At 49.2% G+C, this 19769-nt stretch overlaps 1 protein-coding gene across 5 annotated transcripts in view; it reads right to left on the bottom strand.

The window, feature by feature from the left end:
• Nucleotides 1–211: 211 nt before the first annotated feature.
• Nucleotides 212–19769, bottom strand: part of Mitofilin (inner membrane mitochondrial protein mitofilin) — a 31178-nt gene continuing 11620 nt past the window's right edge. For 4 of the 5 annotated variants that reach the window (XM_076822393.1, XM_076822390.1, XM_076822394.1 and 1 more), the window contains 4 exons: nt 10474–10632; nt 8913–9016; nt 8533–8720; nt 2763–3311 (listed from right to left, as the gene is read on the bottom strand). In XM_076822393.1, the coding sequence (XP_076678508.1) occupies nt 3101–3311; nt 8533–8720; nt 8913–9016; nt 10474–10632 (662 nt within the window). In that variant the 3' untranslated portion in view covers nt 2763–3100. Of the gene's footprint in view, nt 2235–2762; nt 3312–8532; nt 8721–8912; nt 9017–10473; nt 10633–19769 lie in introns of those variants that run through there. The other variant, XM_076822392.1, reaches the window with a different exon arrangement.

Here is a 19769-nt window from a genome sequence, read left to right as displayed (position 1 = left end):
TTCTGCGTACGAACTCTTCGGGAGAATAACCCCCTTATCCCTGCGTCGCGAGTGGACATCGCTGTGGAGGCTTGACAGCGAGTTACCATCTTCTTTATCTCGTCCTTTATCAAAGGATTCGCATTAACAAAAGGGAGGAAGGGACAGGAAGCAGGAGCATGATGATGCACTCGGAATCGTGGGAGCATTCTAGGAAACGCATTAACAAGACTCAAGCAACCAGGAAACCTTTATTGCTCGTTCCAAGAAGCTCCATTTCACACTGAAGCAACGCTACAAAGGTGACCACGCTGTTCGCGACGCGTGACTCGGCGCCATTCCACCCCAACGGCGAATGGAAAGCGCGACCCTTAATCTAAAGATCGTCGGGCGACGCCCGTCACCTTTATTCCATTCCGTATCAACGTTACTACCGACAAGTCTCGCTTCTTTTAAATCGGGACCAGCTACTCGACCGATCCCGGTGAAAACAAAGGCGCGCGTAAAAAAGACGCTTGCCGGGCCCTCGAACTTGAAAAGCGAAGCTCAGAGGTAGCCCGACGCTTCATTTCTAAGTGGAGAACACACAGAGACCCTGTCCCCGACGTTTTCCACGTCGATTGTTGTCTTTACCAGCCAGAGACGGTCTTTGCACGGTAAACAGCCCCTTGGCGAGAGGGTGTTTACGAAAACAAGAGGGAAAAGGGAAGTCGTTTCCTTCGACGACACTCATTAACGCGGCGGAGCCCAGAACGGGGCCCACAAGACAGTAAACACGGAAATAATCGACGTCTTCTTTCATAATCGACTCTGCGAGTCGTCAGGGACTGTTCTCTCTGATTCAATGAAAAATAACTACAGATAAATCCCATCTTAATTTCTCCATCGCTTGCTCTGGACGACACGCGTTGATCTCCAAGATAAATCGATCCTCGCCTGTCCAACGCGTGTCCTCGAACCCCTCGCTCGTTTTAGTTAAACAGACTTAGTTCTCCGAAAATCAAACGAAGGTACAGAATTCGTATCTTCCACGCAAAGTTGGCTGATGCTTTCGCGAGAGTCTACTATGAAACGATCCACCCTGCACACGCCCAAGGAAACACAGGGATTTCGCCAATTGCTCTTCGTTTGCCAAGGACCTCGGGCAAAGTAGGCCAGCCACAATGTTGCTCGAGGAACGAGATAGTTAGGCCACTCTGGGGAGCCGGCGAGCCTGCCAAGTTTTTCGAAAGTGCCTTCTTTCCGAACGGGGTCACGCGTGGGCCCAGGTGGCACGGCGAACCCGCGGATTAACTTTGAGGAACGCAACGCGAATAAAACTAGCTCCCCCCGGGTCCAACTTGCGCGGATTTCAGCTACCGCGGAAGCGCTCCTCGCGGAACAGTGTCAGTGAGGCGCGGAAACCAACTTCTCGTTTTGATTCGCTCGTTTGCCCTGGAAGGGTTCGATATTCGTGGCCAAGGAAATGCCAGTTTAGACGAAACGCGTGTCCGTTTTGAGGGTGAGGTAGGGAGGCACAGTGTTGTGAATTCGAAGAGTTTGAAACACGAGCGGGAAGTAGTTCTAATCCCCACGGAGACCGGCGTAAACGCGGAATTCTAGATCCATTTTTACACCGGCTGCTAAGAGGATTAAGGCTGGAACATCTGCCCAGGAAGGAGGGAAAAACGAGCTGGGGATCCGACGGTTTCATGCGGGTTACTCGAATGAAAATCTCGCGCTTCCCTGCTTCTTGCTGCCTCCTGTTTTCCTCGAGCCGCGCGGGGGGTCTCGGCTCAATCGATCCGTAGAAATACTCGGCCTGATAGATGGATCTTCCCTCGATATCGATTGAAGCGGGACATCGCTCGCGGCGTGTGCGGGTGGAATCGCGGGGATGTTCCTCGTGAATAAACAAGTCGAAAGTGTGGAATAAATCTTGTTCCTTAATAGTTTACCTCGAAAACGTAGGTCGGTCCACATTCTCGACGTATTTCGTAGCAAACTATCACCTTGTTCGCGAGAAGAAGAAAGTAGAAAGGAAGATCGAAGTGCGGCAGTTCATCTTCCCTCTGTTCCCCTTTGTCTTCGTCCGCCAGGGCAAACCACCGTCCATCGTGCAAAAGCTGCTTCAATATTTCTCCTCTATGCCCGATTTTTCCCTCCCGTCGGTGGTGTGGTCCGTGTGTGCTGTGTGGGTGCCTCGCTCGTTTGCCGTCGCCTTTCTTGGTCTGGGCGAACAGCTTCTCTCGTGGCGAGATCTACTTCTGCTCCGACTGGAACAGTTCGAACAACAACGAAAGGAACGTGACCACGGGTCCGCTCTATGTTCTTGGGGGGTTGTGTGTCATGATCTGTTCCGGTTCTGCGAAACTTCTGTGAAATTTTCGTGGGACCGACGATGGATTCTGCTCAGCGAAGTTTGATGATTCGATTAACTCTCTTTCTCTCTGCTTTTGCGCCAGTGGTATCGTTGAGTCATTGATAACGAGGAGGGTGGAGGATCGTAGGTACTTTTATTTACAGATTGTCGGTGTTAAACCGAAGGTAAAAGATAAAACGATTTACCACAGAGATACAATTACATGAAAAAGAATATCGTCCCAGTCGCGCTTTTTGCGCCTGGAAAGTAGGAAAAGAAACACGCGGGAGATACTCGGATAACGCAGTTTGTTTCTCTCCATTACCGGTGGGAAGCGAATAAACGAAAGAGGTGCCAATTAGCGGGCGCTAGCGAGAGAGTGCGAGCAGCGAGGAACGGTATTCGAGAAGTGAAATGGACAACAGAACAAAAACGCAACAGGATCGATTCATCTGCGTATATTTCACAATTTCTCCCAGTGTCGTTATAAATAATTGAAAAATACATTCGTCAGCTGTCGATCGGGGCTAGAGCAGCGCTAGAACGACCTTCGCTACCGGACGAGCAGTAAAACTGCGATTCGTCCCCTTTCGAATCAACAAATTCACCTAAAGAATGCCCCGTCGCGACTGTTGAACACATAATTAGAATTACTGGACGACGTTCAACAGAGATCGAACCAGTTACAATATGAATCTCCTAAGAAGCGTGTCTTTTCCATCATCGATCGAGGTGCGACGATGTCGGTACAGCCTGGTTGCGAGTGGCCTTCCCCATTGTCTACTTAGTTTGACTGACCTTGGAGTCTCCAGCACCGAGGAACACGAGACCAATAGCACCAGCGTACGCTAGCAGGGTGTCCACTGCCTGCTGGGTCTCCAGAAGGATCCTTGTCTCGTTCATCCAGTCCTTAGCGATGCACCTGGGGGCTCCCTTCAGGAGGTTCATGTACCGAAGGGTCATCTTGAAGTCCCCGCGGTCGAGCCAGTACCTGAACATCATAATTAAAGATTCCTTGAAATTAGTCACAACTATAAACAGTGTAACTATAGTAAAACGAAGTCAGTTCACCCTCAACATCACCTAGATGATATAATAAAACAGCTCGGCTTATGGCACACAAGAATGTTGATCGACTGAAGTTGATATAAAGGCATCACGTGACTCTATTGAACGAGAACTCTATCTGTCCCCGTGGTTTCGGTTTGACGGTTCCATTTCATTTCAATATCCGATTCATCAACGAGATAAAGACGCGGCGAGCAAGGGAGCGGTTGGGATCGGAATCCAATAATCGATAATCTTGAACGAAAGCACTTTCCGAAGACGATCATCCGAATTACCTGTCGACCGGCCGCGGAACGAGGTATAAACACGGAAGTATGCTCCCGAGGTGCGCCGTTTCGAAAAAATTCGCACCACCCGCTCCACCGAGATTGGCAAAGGGGTTGCACCGAACTTCCGAACAGTTTACCCTAAACTCCTCACCCGACATTTTTATTCGCGACTTTTAGTACGATTTATACGCGTGCCTGCGCTTCAGGGGATCTATCGACACGACTGTATTGCATAAAATTCTATGGTAGAAGGGTGGAAGGTTGCGAAAACGAGAGGGCAGTTTCTGACGTAGATACTCTATCAGCTTCAACCACGGACCTAAACTCCTCCACCAACTTCCCGAGTGTCTGAAAGTATCAACTCCCGTTATTTCAACCCCCGAAAACTGTCTACCATAAGAAACCACCCTGGGAGCAACGATACTTTCCACCAGACACCCACGTAGCCAATTTACCAAGGGTGCACAGGTCAAGAGGTAGGTCCTCCGCGTGTTCCCCCTGATCCACGAGGGTAGTTTAGAAGGTGGAGCAACAGTGGCGCGCGTACCGTGCAGGAAACTCGCCTCTCTTTCGGGGGACAGTTTCGGGAACAATAATTGGAGTGGAGGAGCGGTTAGCGACATCCGGTGCGACTATCGGCCCTCGAGCGCGCCCCCGAGGCGTTGCAGACCCTGTCCACCCGGTGCAACTCGAACAGGAACTTTTTCATCCACCTTCCACCCTGTCCCCAGCGAGAGAAGGGGGTAATGTAACGGCTGTGTCATCGATCGTTCTTTTCGAGAGAAAACAAGCTCCATTGTCTGCGACTGTTATCGATTAATCTGCTCGTGCGAGTAAGTCTCCAAGTGAAACGTGGAGCCGTGTTTTATTCTTACAGTGTAAAATAGATCAATTACAGTCAGTAACTGTCTCTTCCCAAACTGTACACCGCGCAGGAGCGTCGTCAAAGAAAATAAAAAAGATCCCGGAAGTGAGCTTCGTTCCCCGTTAAATATTGAAGCTTAATATAGAAGCAGGTCTTCCGTTCGTCACGTAGAAGCCTCGCTCGCGCCCAGAATCCTCGTCAGCGGACGCTGTGCAAACCGCACTGCGCTTCCGGTTAAAAAATTCACGCTTCTCCGTGGCTTATGCGCCTCCCGGCCGCACATACCCCGCGCTAGCAATTCCCCGTGTCTGCGGCCAGTGTCGTTGACACGCGTGTGCACGAACCCCCAAGAACGCGCGCACACGCTCCTACGTGTCTGCTCCCGCGAGCACGCCCCGACCCGTAGCGCTCGCGACGCGGAAAAACTACGCTTTCCCGGGAATGAAAGTTTCAACACCGCTGGGAAAGGGACCCCCGAATGAGAGTGGAATTTCCGAGTGGAGAAAATTGTTGGGATTTTGTTCTAAAGAAGCCTCCGATGGGAAATGCTGGTCAGGGTTCGATTCCAATGTGGGAACTCAGTGGTAGCTGTTCGTAGTTCGTCTGACACCCCTGCGTCCGACTATTCGCCGGGCTGTACTACTGAATCTTACTTTCCCAGGTCCGTAACCCGTGATTTACTGTTTTATATTGTCCCCGGCGTCCGAGTCACTTCGGTACCCAGTGTAACAGCATAGCGCGTCGTGCTGCTCCCGCTTTCTTTTCACGTGCGATACAAAATGGTGTCATAAACTCCCGCCGCAAACGTCATACCCACGAGAGAAAATCGATTGTGCGCAAGATTTACCGCGAAACCAAAACAGCCGCCACGTTCGATCCAATGACCTGCCAGCGCACGAATCTAATCAACCCCGCGCATAATGAACGCCCGACCAATTTTACGCTAATCCAACGAAAGCCCCACGGGTAGGGCGGCGAACAAAGTCGCGCGGCGACCCGGCCGCGAAAATCAGGCTGCCTCTCGTTTCCCCCGGTGAAGCATCGCCGGGGAATAAACCCGTGGACTCGATAAGGGACCTGACAACGCCATTTTTTGCCCCGCAAACGAGCAGATAAGCCATGGAAACCGGCGGTCGTGGCAGCTTTCGCTGCAAGTACCGGCCCGACCTAAACGACTGTGTTCTTTGTCAAGCTGCACGTGACGGATATTACGCTAGGTGTTTTCGTCTCCGCCGGTCGTCGAGAGATATTGCTCCCTTCCAGCGGGCCTCCTTAGGGTGTCCCCTGAGGATAATTTATAGGGGGGAGGGGAGCAGAAGGACGGAGGGAGCTCGCGTGACGCGAAAACTGCTGCTCGAGTTACGAGCACGATAAAAGAACGATCTAATTGGACGGGCGATAAATCCCTCGACCGGCCTGCTCCTTAACCCTTCCAGTGGCCAATCGAGATATATCGAACCTGGGTTTGCTTTTCCACCACTGCTCGACGAATTACCAAGCGTTCGATGAAAGATAATTTTGCAGGGAGTGGGTTGATCGAAGATATTTTCCAGCTTTTCAGAGGGGACTGTTTGAAATTGCGGCTCATCAAGTTTCGGGGTATGTAAACGGTGATTCGGTGAAAATTGTGGAAAGCGTGATGCCGTAAACAATCACGGGGAACGATGGATATTAAAAACGCGGGGGTACTCGGGGGAAAATACGCGATTAGCCGAGCGCACGGCTCGCGGGGGATTTACGGGGCCGCGTATTGCTCCGAAAAAAATACGGCATGCATAAAGAAGTGGATGGATAAAACGCGGGCTGCAAATATGCATATCATAGATACGGGTCGCGGGTGTGTTTAAGGAGAGCCGGGGGTGGAAAAAGCTGCGTGAATTCGCGTCGGACTTACTACCCTTAACAAGTACGTATGTGTGGAACAAAAAGGGGAGAATATAATAAAAAAAAAGGGGGAGAAAACGGCTGCAGCGAATGTGCCAGGCCTGTGCATAGAGGCAGGGACCGTTTCAGAGGATGCGAATTCATAGAATTTGCGAAGAAGCACGATGCTGTAAAAACTGGGCTGAATAGAGGAAACTGTGTGCGTGAAACGAGGATATACTTAATACCTATTCCCATTCTGCATTGTTCGAAGAGGAGTTGTTTGTCAACTGCACCCTAAACGGGCTGGGGAAACGCTGTTACATAAACATCTTCTGTCCCTTGAAAGTAGTACGAGTCAGCGCTCAGCCGAAGCGACACTGTCGGACCAAGCGCGTGGCTGTACTACTTGCAGTTGTAAAATTCAATCTTCCCTGACTCAAAAAGAGCACCCCTTTGAATTTATACAACTAACGAAGATGGAAGTACAAGTAACAAAGCCATGCAAAATTGAAGGCGAAAAGAGTGCAAGAAGCATCCGTTCGAAGTGCGAGTATTTAACAACAAAGAATGTAACTTTCAAGCAGGTATTCACCCCAGCGGTCCGGCCAGCATTGCTCACACGACCATCCCCGTCACTTTGCGCGCCGGCGGACAGAGGGTTAGCCGCGGGAATAGATTATGGCAGCTCTTATTAACGACTACATGCAGCGCAGACGTGATTATTATACTGGCGCCAGTCGTAAAACCGGGTCATCGCCATCGGGAAACGCTGATGGAGACACGCTCGCAGCGTTCCCTAATTAGAGGGCAAAAGGTGTTTTCGCGGCGGAGAAAACAGCCCGCGCGAAACGAGGAAATTAATTTTCCGGCTGGCACAAGCATTCTCCAGGTTTATTGACGATCGTTGCTTCTTACTGTGCGAGTGTGACATTCGATGGAGGGTACTGTCGCCTCTGTCATTGTCTGGCGACTAGGGCTGGGACTATTTGTCGAATTTTTCGGTATTCGAATACTTCAGTTGCTCAATTATTTGGCGAATATAATTAGAATATCCAAGTATTCGAATACCATTAGAATATCCAAGTATTCGAATACCATTCGAATATTTAAGTATTCGAATAGTATGGTATGAATTATAAATCAAGTTCTTTAGGTTCATTTGTCAGGGTGAAATCTTATAAGTTTATTTTGACCCACTTCACACCATACTATTCGAATACATCAGAATAATAACATTCGAATACTGAAATATTCGAAGTTTATTCGTAGCATTCGAATACTTGCAAAATATTTGAAAATTAAATTATTCGAATAGTCCCAGCCCTACTGGCGACGCGTTCGGGGCTTTGTTCATTCTTTGGGCAGCAGCGGAGTTAGCGGGAAGCCTCCTCGCCAAAAGCTATCGTTCATTCGTTCATCCAGATTATGCGTGAGGTACTCTGTTTCGTTGGTACTTATATTGTCTCTCGAGACTAGCAGTTAATAACGATTTGCAGGTCGACTTTTCGGTGGGGGAAGCTGTTCAGATAGCCGACAATACAGCTTCTGTGCCTGGAATCTATTTCATTGTCGCGCGAATAAAATTTCCATTTCCGCGGAGCCCGTCGATATTCCAGAATGACGGGGGATCGACGCGACTTCGGAGAGATAATGTTTCAATAGTATCGAAATAAAAACAGGGGGAAAACGAGGATCGCTGGCGGCCGTTGGAATTCAGCATTTTCGGGGGCTGGACATTCGCGCTCGCGCGCTGGCAAGTGGTTATCTTGCTCGTGGTGGTAATTTTTCTGCCGCGCGAATAAGCAAGCCTTCCCCGCCGTATCAGCAGTAAAGCTCGTTTGCACAGGAGTTCCTGCCGCGTCATACCGTGTAACGACATTAACTGCATGTACACGGTGTAAATTAGAGGCGTCGTAACTGTACGCAACGTGCAGCGGTATTTAACGCTCAAAGTTGGGCTTTTCTCGCGACGGTGGGAATGCTTCGGGAGATAATTTTTAAATTCGCGAGCGTAATAGCTCAGTCCCTGTAATTTATGAATCCTCCCACCAGCTGGAATTGTACCCGTTGCAAATATTAGGATTTCGCGAAGGGCTGTAATAGCGGAATTAGAAATTTGCAAGCCAAACGAGGGATTCTCTCACCTGGCCCGATGAAGTATGTCGTACGTGTTAAGGTTCTCCACGTCGATTGGCTTGTCCTCGAGCTCGGTCTGGGGTATGCTGCTGGTGCTCTTGATCAGCAGGAAATTTTGTAGATAGCTAAGGAAATAGACGGGTAAAGCAGCCCCCTGAGCAGGTATCAACGCCAATCGTCTCGCCACCTCCTCCACCTGCAAACATTTTCACGCCTCGTGAACCCTGTAACTTTACTGTCCATCGACCAACCAGGGAGCAGGAGACATTTCCGCTAAATGAAAGAGGAATTCCTCCTCGAAACGATTCGATCGAAGCGTGCGATGAATTTTGAAAGAAAAAAAATATAATATGCGAGGGGGAATTCGAAGGGTTGAAATATAAATTACCTTGAGGAACCTCGCGCGAAGAACGTCCTCTGGGAACACTCCCCTCTTCGTAGCCTCGTCGGGGATGCCTTGGATGACTGCTAGCACCAGGGGATCCTCCTTGGCTGAAAGAACCAACGAAAGCAACGCGTAAGCCGTGCGTATTCAACGCGGAACGATCGAGCGAACCCTTCCAAATAAGCTGGGAAGAACCGAAGCGGACGCGGAATTTTACCGAACCGAAATTTCGCGCCGCAAAATTGATTAACAACGAGCAACACCGACCTCTCACCCCCTAACAAATTGCATTACACCAGATGCTGTTACGCCGATGGAATACATTACTTTGCAATTTTGCGAAAGCGCGCGGCTACGTGATAAATGAACAGGGGGGAGGGAAGTTTGAACGCGTTTCCGATCGTCGTGCCTAAAATTTATTCACTTTCCCGCGCGATGCAGAATCGTCCCATAATACGTCGAACTTCGCGAATTATCTCTAATTAAACGATCGCCGCTGGGCGCGAGTTTTGGATGGAATTATCGAGTGAGAGCTGAAGTGAGAACTGCTCGTTTATTAATGGAAGTTTTTCCATGAGCATTTCCACCCTTCTTCAATTCTTCGCCATTAAACCCAATGTAAATTTAGACTCTACTGAAAGTTTCCGTGTTTTCACTAAGAAACTAATAAGCAAGCAAAACCACGTTTTCATCCCCCAATTCCCATCCCTCGTAAAGAAAAATGTTAGGGGTAAACTCGATGCCGTTAAGGAGAACGAGCAGCGTCGTTTGATTTAATATTCTCCGCCCACTAATGATATCTCCCAGCACGATTACATTCTTCTACGTTTATCGCGTTGTTGAGAAGGCGCCAGGAATGGTTCGCCGTGAAAAATCGCTAGCAACGGCCGTGAACGGTTTTAATTCCGCGCGGTAAGAGAGGGACAAGGGAAGGGACGCGTTGGGCGACCAGGGGGTGGAGTAACGTCGAAGATTTACGACTTAATCGGTGGTGAGCGAGGAAAGGCTTCCTCGGGCATTACCAAGGGTGCATTCTCGCGGCAAGTGCATTAATTATGCAGCTACACGGCCGGGTAATAGTGAAAGGTGTTTGCGCATTATTGGCAAACCTTTCGCGAAGTCCTGTTCCCAAAAGCTGTTCGCGCGATATCTGTCGATGTTTCGTCGAGCGTTATTAATACACTTCAGAGTGGAATATTCAAGATACTGTGTTATTTAAAAAGGGGAGTGAATTTTTAACGAATTACTTGGTATTACCGAGGGAAAATAGTGGAGAATTAATTACTAATTGGAGATCCCTTGGATTAAGGGCTGATAAGAATTATTGCGCCCATTTTTCGAGGACTTATTGCTATAAATTGCCCGGCCGATTAAAAGGGATTAAGGTCGAATCGTTCAAACTTAAATTAACCCCGGGGGAATTTCCCTTTCGTATTATTAACCGCGGATGAAGTGGAAATCACAAATTTCCAGAGATCAGAGAAATACTCCGACAGCGACGTAGCAGTGTCGGTGGATCGAGTGGTCAGATTGGATGTCTATAAGAAGGAATTGAATTGCTTACGTGCTGCCTTGGTGATGGCCTTGATTTCCGGTTCCAGAGGTCTGATGGCTTGATCTATAGGCGTACCAGGAGCTGCAGACTTGACGGCCCTGGCTAGAGACAGGCAAGCCGACCAGAGAATCTGGGCGTTCGATGCACCCCTTTCCTCCTCCATACGGGCTGAAACAGAAAGAAAGAGGGAAATAATCAGCGGAACTAGACGGAAACTTTTATAATTGAAGGAATCCCCCACTTGCTACCCGCTTTTAACTAATTACTAAGAGATCTTGCACTGCAACTAACAACTGTCCAAGTCTCCCAAGTGCTCCCAGAGTTTTCGTAATCTTTAAAGCAAACCTCCAGCTTTCCGTCGCTGTCCAGCATCAGCTTCGCGCCACGATACTGTCGAGCCGAAGGAAAAAGTAACGACAAGAAAGATTGGTAATAAAATTCCCAGGAGAGGTAAACGACACACCCATCAACCAAGAGAGTGGCTGGATCTGACGTCGGTGCACCGAGAACGAAGAAGAGAACGCGTTCCAAGGCCCACTCTATAAATCAAGCGAACGGTAGGCAAGAATCGAAGCGAAATAAATAAGGGGGTAACGGAGTAACTTCGCGAACTTCGTTCCCTCGATACACAATACCGATAGCACGTCGAAAGCTCCGGATACTGGCTTGACAAATGCCTCGAAGAAATACCACCCACCCCCTCGCACCCTTTCTCCATCCACGCGTTTCACGAGCTCCATCGGATTCTTGGCTCGTTTCGTAGTTACTTCTTAAAGGTGGCTCGACGAGCAGCGTTTCGTTATCGCTCGCCTTGCGCCATTGGTTCTGGCCGGACTTCCTCGTCCGCTGATCGGCCACTTGGCGAGAAATAGTTGGAAAGAGCAGAGGAACGGGCTGACAGTCGAAGGAATTCGATTTTTATGTAGCTCGGTTATCGTGCTACCTGGAGAGGCTTCGAGCTTCAGAGGACTTATACTTCTTCTTTTAAAATCCGATGACATACTAATTACTTGCGTACCTTCGTTGCTGCATTCCATTAACATTCCATTAATTTTATTAATTCCCCAGACCCCTGTCCCTTCGATTATCAGCACCCTAATAAGAAACAAACAAGCAGCACCTACTCCTTTGATTCCCACCCTTAATTAGAAGTCAGAGACACCGCTCGCTCCCGCGCAGTGGGGAAATTTCGCGATTTTATGGCCAAAACCACAAAAATAAATTTTTCAATTCGACAAAATAAATGCAAATGTAAAACACTACTTTAAAAATTGTATAAATTACGTATTAAAAACCGAAACATAATTATTTTGAGGAAAAAACGCAAAATTTCCCCACTGTGCCCCGTTGCAGTTTGTAATTGATGAACTGCAAATCGACCAGACCCGTGCAAGGTGTTCCACGGTCAGGCCTCGCTGTCGTTAATGTCGCCCCCCCCCCCCCCCGAGAAAAACCAGATCCATCTGGATCAAGTGCTCTCGACCCCTTCCCCCTCCATCGCCAGGTGGTGATTTATTATACGCGTCAATCCGGATAACTTTCGTTACGAAGTAACCCCGTTCGCAAAGTGGCAACCACCCTGGGCCACCCTCCACCACCTTCAGGCTTTCCCCGCGGTAATTCGGCCGTCGACGATCAAAGAGGTTCCATCGATCTTGGTACCCCGCGGATCCACGCCGGGCAACTCTATTCGTTTCGCGGATTAGGTCTGGATTATAGCCGGGGCGAAATCAATTGGTTGCTCGAGGCCACTTCCCTCCACTGTTTGCGTCTGTGGTTCGGAGATAGAGACCGGAGTGCCTGGAAATCTGTGGGAAGAGACTAGCTGCAGATGCGCGTGGAGCAATTAAGATGCTTGATGGGGTGTAGCGCTCCTAAATTGTCCCCTTTGGTGGAATATCAAACGCGTGATGCCGTAAGCCACTATTTCTTGCGTTCTCGGTGAATTGACAGCGCGGAGGTATTGTAGCTGCAGTAAAAGGCGGTTTATCCACGGAGATAGACTGAAATACGAGTGAATGCATTTGTATGCGAACGGGAGCGAGCGTCGAGCGATTAATATCAGTATTTCACAGGAAGACGAACTAAATGGATACGTTTGAAACGCACACCCCTGTCACTTTATCGACTGTTTGGACAAAGAGCGCAGCGACTGTTCGGCGCTTTTAATAATTTTCAATGGAAGCTTCGCAGGGATCAACGTCAATGGAAACGAGCTCGTTTAAAACGCGCGAAACGTTCCGGCGGCGTTGTTTCCACGCGACAGCGAATCCCACGGGGGCGGCTCACGGGTGATCGAAAAAGTGCGCGCGGGGGTGGGCGAAATTAGGCGGGCGAATTTCACAGATCGCTACGCAACCGGCCCCCCCTGACCCTTCGAATGCTCAACCGCGTCCAAATTGTTTTCGAAAATTACGCGCCGCGAGTGAAATCGATTGGTCAGCCTAAAAAAAGAAGCTGCTCTCTGTTTTTTGTCGGTCGAGTCCCTCGATCATCCCTTAACCAGTTAACCGAGGACCTTCGACCGTTTGCGAGTTTATATTTTTAAGATCAAGGGTGCTTCTTATCGAGAAGTGGCTCGGTTAACAGACAAACCAAGGGATTCGAATTCCCGTGGCTCCGAGTGACCAAATAAAAGCTGCACTCTTTTTCGCGGAAGGGGCTCGTAAACCCCTTAAAGGAAATCCAATCTCAGGGCTACGGATCGCCACTTGCACAGCCCCAGTGCTGTGGTATCGACACGTTTCTTGTTTTTATTACCGTTTCCATCACGTGGACTCGTTTCGAGACAGACGGGGGCTGCCTCGATGCATCGAGAAGTAAATGTTTTTATGCGCGGGACATTACTGCCGTGGCCAGCGGCAAATTAGGCGCTTTCCCACCGGGCGGAGTGCCGGCGAGCAGGAAGAAAGGGCTGGCTTGGGGTGGAAAAATCAGCGTGAACTTGGAGGAATGGGCGACCTGAAACCCGGCGGGCCATTTGCCTCCCTTTTACGGCACGAATCTCGGTTTTATTAGCGGTACAAGGCGCGTAAACCGCGCATAATGCCAACACTTTCTGTCGTTTACGAGACCAGTGGAATTTCATTTCCTGATCTCGCGAGCAATAAAACGTCTTTTACAAGTTTTGCTCGAAAGGCTTAACCCTTAGGGGTCTTGAAGTGCCAGGTGTTTATTCAATTATTCTTTCGATTCGAGGAGGAATGATACGTTGACGATCGTAAACTGGAACGCCTACAACGCGTGCAATCTAATAAAATTCATGAATAAGAATGAGAAAATAATGTAAATTAAAAGGTACCACAAGGAAATTGAAGGTACCAATAGGAAATTGAATTACTGTTGCTATCGGTACTTCAATGACCATACTAGTGTGGATACATCGATTCACTGGGAGCGCAGCGACAGAAATCATCCTAGTGTGCACATGGGATATGATATTAAATGAATTAATTTAATTTTTTTTTAATTACTCGTTCGAATCGCGAGAAGGAAGTACATAATCCTCCACTTATCAAACCAGCAATCGATACGCATGTGGCGAACCCGTGGACGATTAATATAAACTTCGGTTGGGAAAAGGTTAAGGGTGCATACTAATTACGCCCCGTAGTGCAATCCCCGCAAAGTAAAGGGCCATCGAGTGGCTGGGTAACCGTGATACGGGTGAAATTAATTTCATTAAAAAAAAAGAGAGAGAATTGGCTTTCTCGGGAGGAAATCGCGTAACGCGACTTGCCGCAGCTATTTTATAATACCGCCTCGTTCCCCAGCTGCTCAGGGTTGCTGTCGAAACCCTTGGTAAACCAGGAAGTGACACGATCGCGCTCATATTTCGAAAAACTGTTGTACCCTGACTCCGCCCGCGAGCAATTTCGCGCGTTACAACTTCGCGTTTCGACTTCACCTCCATTCGTATCCGCGCGGTGTTCTTCCTCTCGCCGCGCGATTTACGCGGAAAAGTTTCTGGGACGGTTTAATGCTCGAACACGGCGCACCGCGCGTTAGAGATCTCGATTTTTCAAACAGAAAATGCTGCGCGATTTACGGAACACGTTAAAATAGTCGGTTTTAGAACTGCGCGCAGATAAAACTGAATATGGCAGTTAAAAATGCGAGTTTATTAATTAAACCACGAAGGGAAAACAAATGCCTCCCGCGGCAGAAAAATAAAAATATAAAGTTACAACGCAACGTTTTTAGATTGCAGTAATAAAATATAACGTAGCAAACGTTTCGTGTCTTTTATTTCTGAGGAGAATCGGTTTCCGCGTGTGTTGCTCGAGATACGTGTAATATTAATCAAATAGCAGATTCCGCAGAAGAATTCAAATGTCATGAAATCACGGGTTCGCCTGAAGATTCTTGTGAATTGCTCCACCAAAGTACTTCATCCCCTAATTATATCGGTCAGCGGTAGCACTGTAAGCCCAGTTGGACGTGTTTTTTGCGTAAGTGTCTAGCAGCGGTGTTCAGGGGTGCGTTCACACACTGATTGCGACGCGTACGTCAATGTGACACAGCCGCTTAACAATAAAAGCCGCAGTGTCGTAGCAGGGGATAGGGCTCATTGTTTATGAGGCCGGCACGCGCAAAACCGAGGTTAAATCAGTGAGGGATTAAGCTCGACGAGCTGTGGCCTGTCTGCGTGACGTTTCATGCTCCGAAGGCTTTGCAAATTTCGACGTTTACCAGGCCTCCCTTTGTTACTTTTAATCTCCCTCCCTCTGCGCCTCTCCGCTTCGACTTCCGTTACTTTCTCCGCGTTTCCCCTCTTCGGTACTCCTGCTGCCCCATTCTGATATTTCTTACCTCGGAATCAAACGAGCTGTTTTTCTTCATAAATCGACACGAAAAAAAAAACGCTGGTATATTCCCCAGGACTGCTTCCTCTTCACCCTACCATCCCTCTGCTACACAAATTCCCTCTCTGCTTCCAGAACTTCGCGGTTCCTTACTGCATCACTGTTTCTTTCACACCCTTTCTCTCGGACCAACCCTTCTGGGCCCATGCTTTCTAATTAACCACCTCCTCGGGCTCTTTTCTCGGTAATTATCTCTCTATTTCACATGCTCCCTCTATTATTCCACCTTGCCCCTCTATTATCCTTCCACGTCTATTCCCTCTTTTATCACTTCCTTTCATCCCCCGAGAATCCCAGAAAATAAGCGCCTGCACCCTCTCCCTCCGCCGAGACGACGCCCAACGACAGGCAACAAACAGCGCGCGGGGTTGCTTTCGCGGCAAACAAGCCGAAGAAGCAATTTCATCGCTTGCTTTATAATTTGCGACGCGAGGGCGGCCAGGAAAGCTGCGGCGAGTCATGAACGACTCGCGCAAAACGGTAATTGTTAACCCGAGCGGGGGTGGGTGGTGAAGTCGGCGCACGCACGGACGCGGATAATTAATTACTGGTCCAAATACGATTCATCGTGCATCGCTTTATTGCTGCCGCCGTTAATTAATCGTAACGAGGGGGGGGGGAGGAGGGGGCAGTAAAGGGCGATAACGCGAAAACGGTACATCGTAATAAATCTCCGCTAGCCACGTCACGTCGACGCGTTTTTGTTCGCAATACTTTCCAGGCCCCACGTAATTATTCGCCGAGATAGAAAGAGAGGGTGAAAAAACGAGGGATGGTCTGGTTAACACCTCCCCCCGGGGGCTGGATCGTTAATGGGTTTCGGTTGCTTCTCGTCGAGCTTCTTGCTGGTCAGTTTAATTACACCCCACCCCCGGGAATGCACGGTTTTCGGGGACGAATCAGTGCGACGCCATTTTTCGGCCAACGAACCCCTTCGCCCAGGGTGGATCTCAGTGGCCGACAGATTTTGGGATATTAATTGGTAATTCCTGGCTACGTTCAGCTGTGAGTTTGATTTCCTTCTTCGACAATCAGAGAACCAACGAAATGACGCGTAAAAAATATTCGGTGTGTTTTTGAATTTATTGCCTCCCGTACTCCGGATTTCTTTCAGAAGGGTATTGGTGCACTTATTCCGCGTTGGGAGAAGTGTATTGAAGTCTATGGTGACTATTTCGATTGATGAAATACGTATTAGGTTTGTCAAGTAAAAGTTTAAATTAAAAAATCAGAAACGGCCATTTCATTTGCAACAACCTAATATTTCTTCCCTGCCGCAACTTCGAATCGCGCAGATCACTGCCTCTTTCTTTCAGCCCGGACGAAGGCTGGCGGTTCGGAAAAACTACTGCGATTCACCCCAGATGTCATCGGGCCGCACACGTGCAGCTTCCCCGCATCTGCTAATTGACAAACCGAATAATCCCCGTAATTTCTGGACAGGGCGCGCTTAATTACTCGCGCAATTAATCGCCGTCGCCCGAGCGCAACACGGCCAAGGAATTCCGTGGTCTCCTATAGTACTCCAGACTTCAGACTCTCGATTTATTTCGACGGACAAGCTGGTCATTAAGAATCTTCCTTGGAACGACTTTGCCCTGAAAATTAAGCTAGAACTTCTTCCCTGTCAGCTAATAAACTGTTTCTTTTCATCCAGCTTCGTTCGTAAGCGGCGAAGAAGTGACAGATAGGGTGATAAAGGTGCCTTCTCCCCCAGTAGCTTCCCACGACCACCTAATTTCGTTCAGACTATCATTCCCTGCGTGCTCGGGGTACTTCCACCCCCCGACAACGCGAATTCCATCGCCGTCAAGAACAACGCGACTCGCGGAGAGGGCAAAAAGAGACAGAGGGGGGTGGTTTTCGTTCTGGTCGGATTCCCACGGTTGCAATCAATTCCTTCGAGTGGCGAGTCCGAGGCTCTGACGTCAAACCCTCGGCGAGAAACAAAAAGAGAGAGATCCGTGAAGAGTCCTCACCGTTCCCTCGCGAGTCTCCCTTCGGCGCTTTCCTCCTCGGCCTCCCCTCCGACCCTCTTTCAATTTTCGAGTTGCCACGCAGCGCTGACTTTACAGTCCGAGCATAAAAACTTTAAAATGCACCGGCGGTGTACGGTTAACTGCTTCCCGCGCCATATTTCCGTGGGATTTACGGTTCTGCCCGGTAGCGTCTTCTCCTTCAGCGTCTTCCGCCTTCTCTCCCGCCATTTCCTCCCCGGTTTGCGCGGCAAGCCGTCTTGGCGTCGCGCGGATTGAAACGCCGGCTTAAAGAGGATCGACGGAGGCCCGACGGAAAATTACGGCGCGCTCAGTGGGTCAAACGACAGTTTCGAGGGGGTGAAAATGGGTGAAAAGTCCGTCGCGGATGTTACAGATAATTCATCCCGTGGATGGAAAGCCAAGCTTCCTTCCGTGTGCTCTCTCTCTCTCTCTCTTCACAGATCGCATTAGGAAGACCAGTGAGTCGTCTACCAAATCTGTTTCCTTATACCGCCCAGCGCACCCACCCTGTTTTGAAACCGTCAACCCGGCTCGAAAACACCAGCCGGAGATTAATCGAAGGTGGTTTCCACTTCGAAACCCTTCTACGTGGAACTCAATCGAGCCCCGTCTTTCTTCGCTCGCGGAGAAATAATCTGTCACCGCGAAACAGACGATTCATTTCCACCCCAAGATAAATCACCCCTCCGAGATAGCCTTCACCGAGGATTCCGGGCGAAAGCGATGAAAATTGTATCTTGCGGCGTAAGGGTTAGCCTCCCACCCGCGCGGATCGATTAGTCAGTCCATCTCGCCGGCTAGAAAGCTCGAGCTTTAATGAATACAGGATGTAGCACGGCTCGACAGAGCATAAATATGTCCTCTGCGGCTCGCTGCCCCGAATTTCCATACTTTTAAGGGGATTCCCAAAATGCCTCGCCTCTGCCTCGCGTCGCGGTTATATACATTTTTCATCATAGACCACCCTCGCCCACCCCGTTCGCGCTGAAAACGTCTGCATACAGGGTGGATACACATCAGCGAGTTTCTTTTGCATCTTGATGGAGCACTTCGTCATGCTAGGGGATGCTGCGTGAGATATAGGTCAGCCGGGGTGATAATTGATAGTGACTGAGTGGATTCAGCCACAGATTAGTCGACACATGTTACGTAGCTGTGGTGTACAAGCTCCTCCGCAAGCTGTAGCTAACTACTTTGAAAATCTGCCTAATAACTAAGCGCGCGATCAACGGAACGCAAGTAGAATCGTAACTGGAGCTTGCCCGACACTTTCGTCGCTGTCCTTCGCAATTATAGAGCCCCTATCGTTTATCCAGATTACAGGATGAATTGGCTGATACCCGGCCCTCGAACAATCGCTAGACTTTTATCGGCTTCGCCGTTTGACGACATTCTCTCCTCCCCTGCATTCTCCCTCGGTGTGTGTGTGTATGTGTGTGGGTGTTTTCTGCCCGTTTTGATCGACCGTCCCCTCGCCACGGGGATCGTGGAAATCGCGTGACGGAATTTTTACGGCCGCTTGGATAAATCCGCGCCGACGAGGATAATGGCCCTGGCCGAGCGGCCGGGAACGATGGAAAATGAAAAAGCACGAGGGACGGCCGCACGGCGGCGAAATTGATTGGCCCGTATCGACGTGGATTGTCGTTCTGGCTTTCCCACGGCAGGGAGTGACGTTTATTGCTTGCAAAAATGTGTCGGAGGCCGCGCAGCCCCGTCGTGCCCCTGAAAATAACGTCGTGCTTCCAAGTTATTTACGACAAGCGATGGAGAACAGCCGGTGGCTGATGACTTTTGGATGAGTTCGAAGTGAAATTGAAATCTGTGGATACTTTCTTCGCAGGGGATTCTAATGACACGTGTGGCCATTCTGATTCTTGTAGGGTTTAGTACTGAGAAAGCTTTATAGATACAGAGATAGTTATTCGTTGCGTATCGTCGTTCCACGCCATCGAAACTTCTTCTAGTATGCGAGGGCACGGCTCCCAGAAATTATGATTAATAGCGCCGCCGCAGCGTGACTCGCAAAGATGGAAAGCTTCATCCTTTAACCGCGTCAACTACTTCCACGCGTTAAGTACACGTCTACCACGGATAAACCACAGAAACCGCTCGTAACTTGGGCTTACACGCGAGCCGGCGCGGCAGAGTTGTTCCCAAGTTTCAAACATTTTCCACGGCCAGAAGAATGTACCGTTTCTGGTCAACGAGAGGGAAAAACAGCCGTGGAGAGGAATTAAAAGCTCCCTCGTTAACCCTCCGCAGACCTGCCCTAAATAATTTAGGCTGGAATCAAATATTTTAATAACTATTACGCTCCATCGATCCTCCACTTGTTGACGATCACAGAAAATTGCTCCTAGTCCGCAGAGAATTCCACTCTCGATTCTTAATTTCCCAGCGATTAAAGGGATCTTCCACTTAACTACCCCGTAGTACA

The sequence above is a fragment of the Andrena cerasifolii genome, chromosome 10 (genome assembly GCF_050908995.1).
Source record: "Andrena cerasifolii isolate SP2316 chromosome 10, iyAndCera1_principal, whole genome shotgun sequence".
Lineage (NCBI taxonomy): Eukaryota > Metazoa > Arthropoda > Insecta > Hymenoptera > Andrenidae > Andrena > Andrena cerasifolii.
This window is presented reverse-complemented; position numbering and strand designations above follow the sequence as displayed.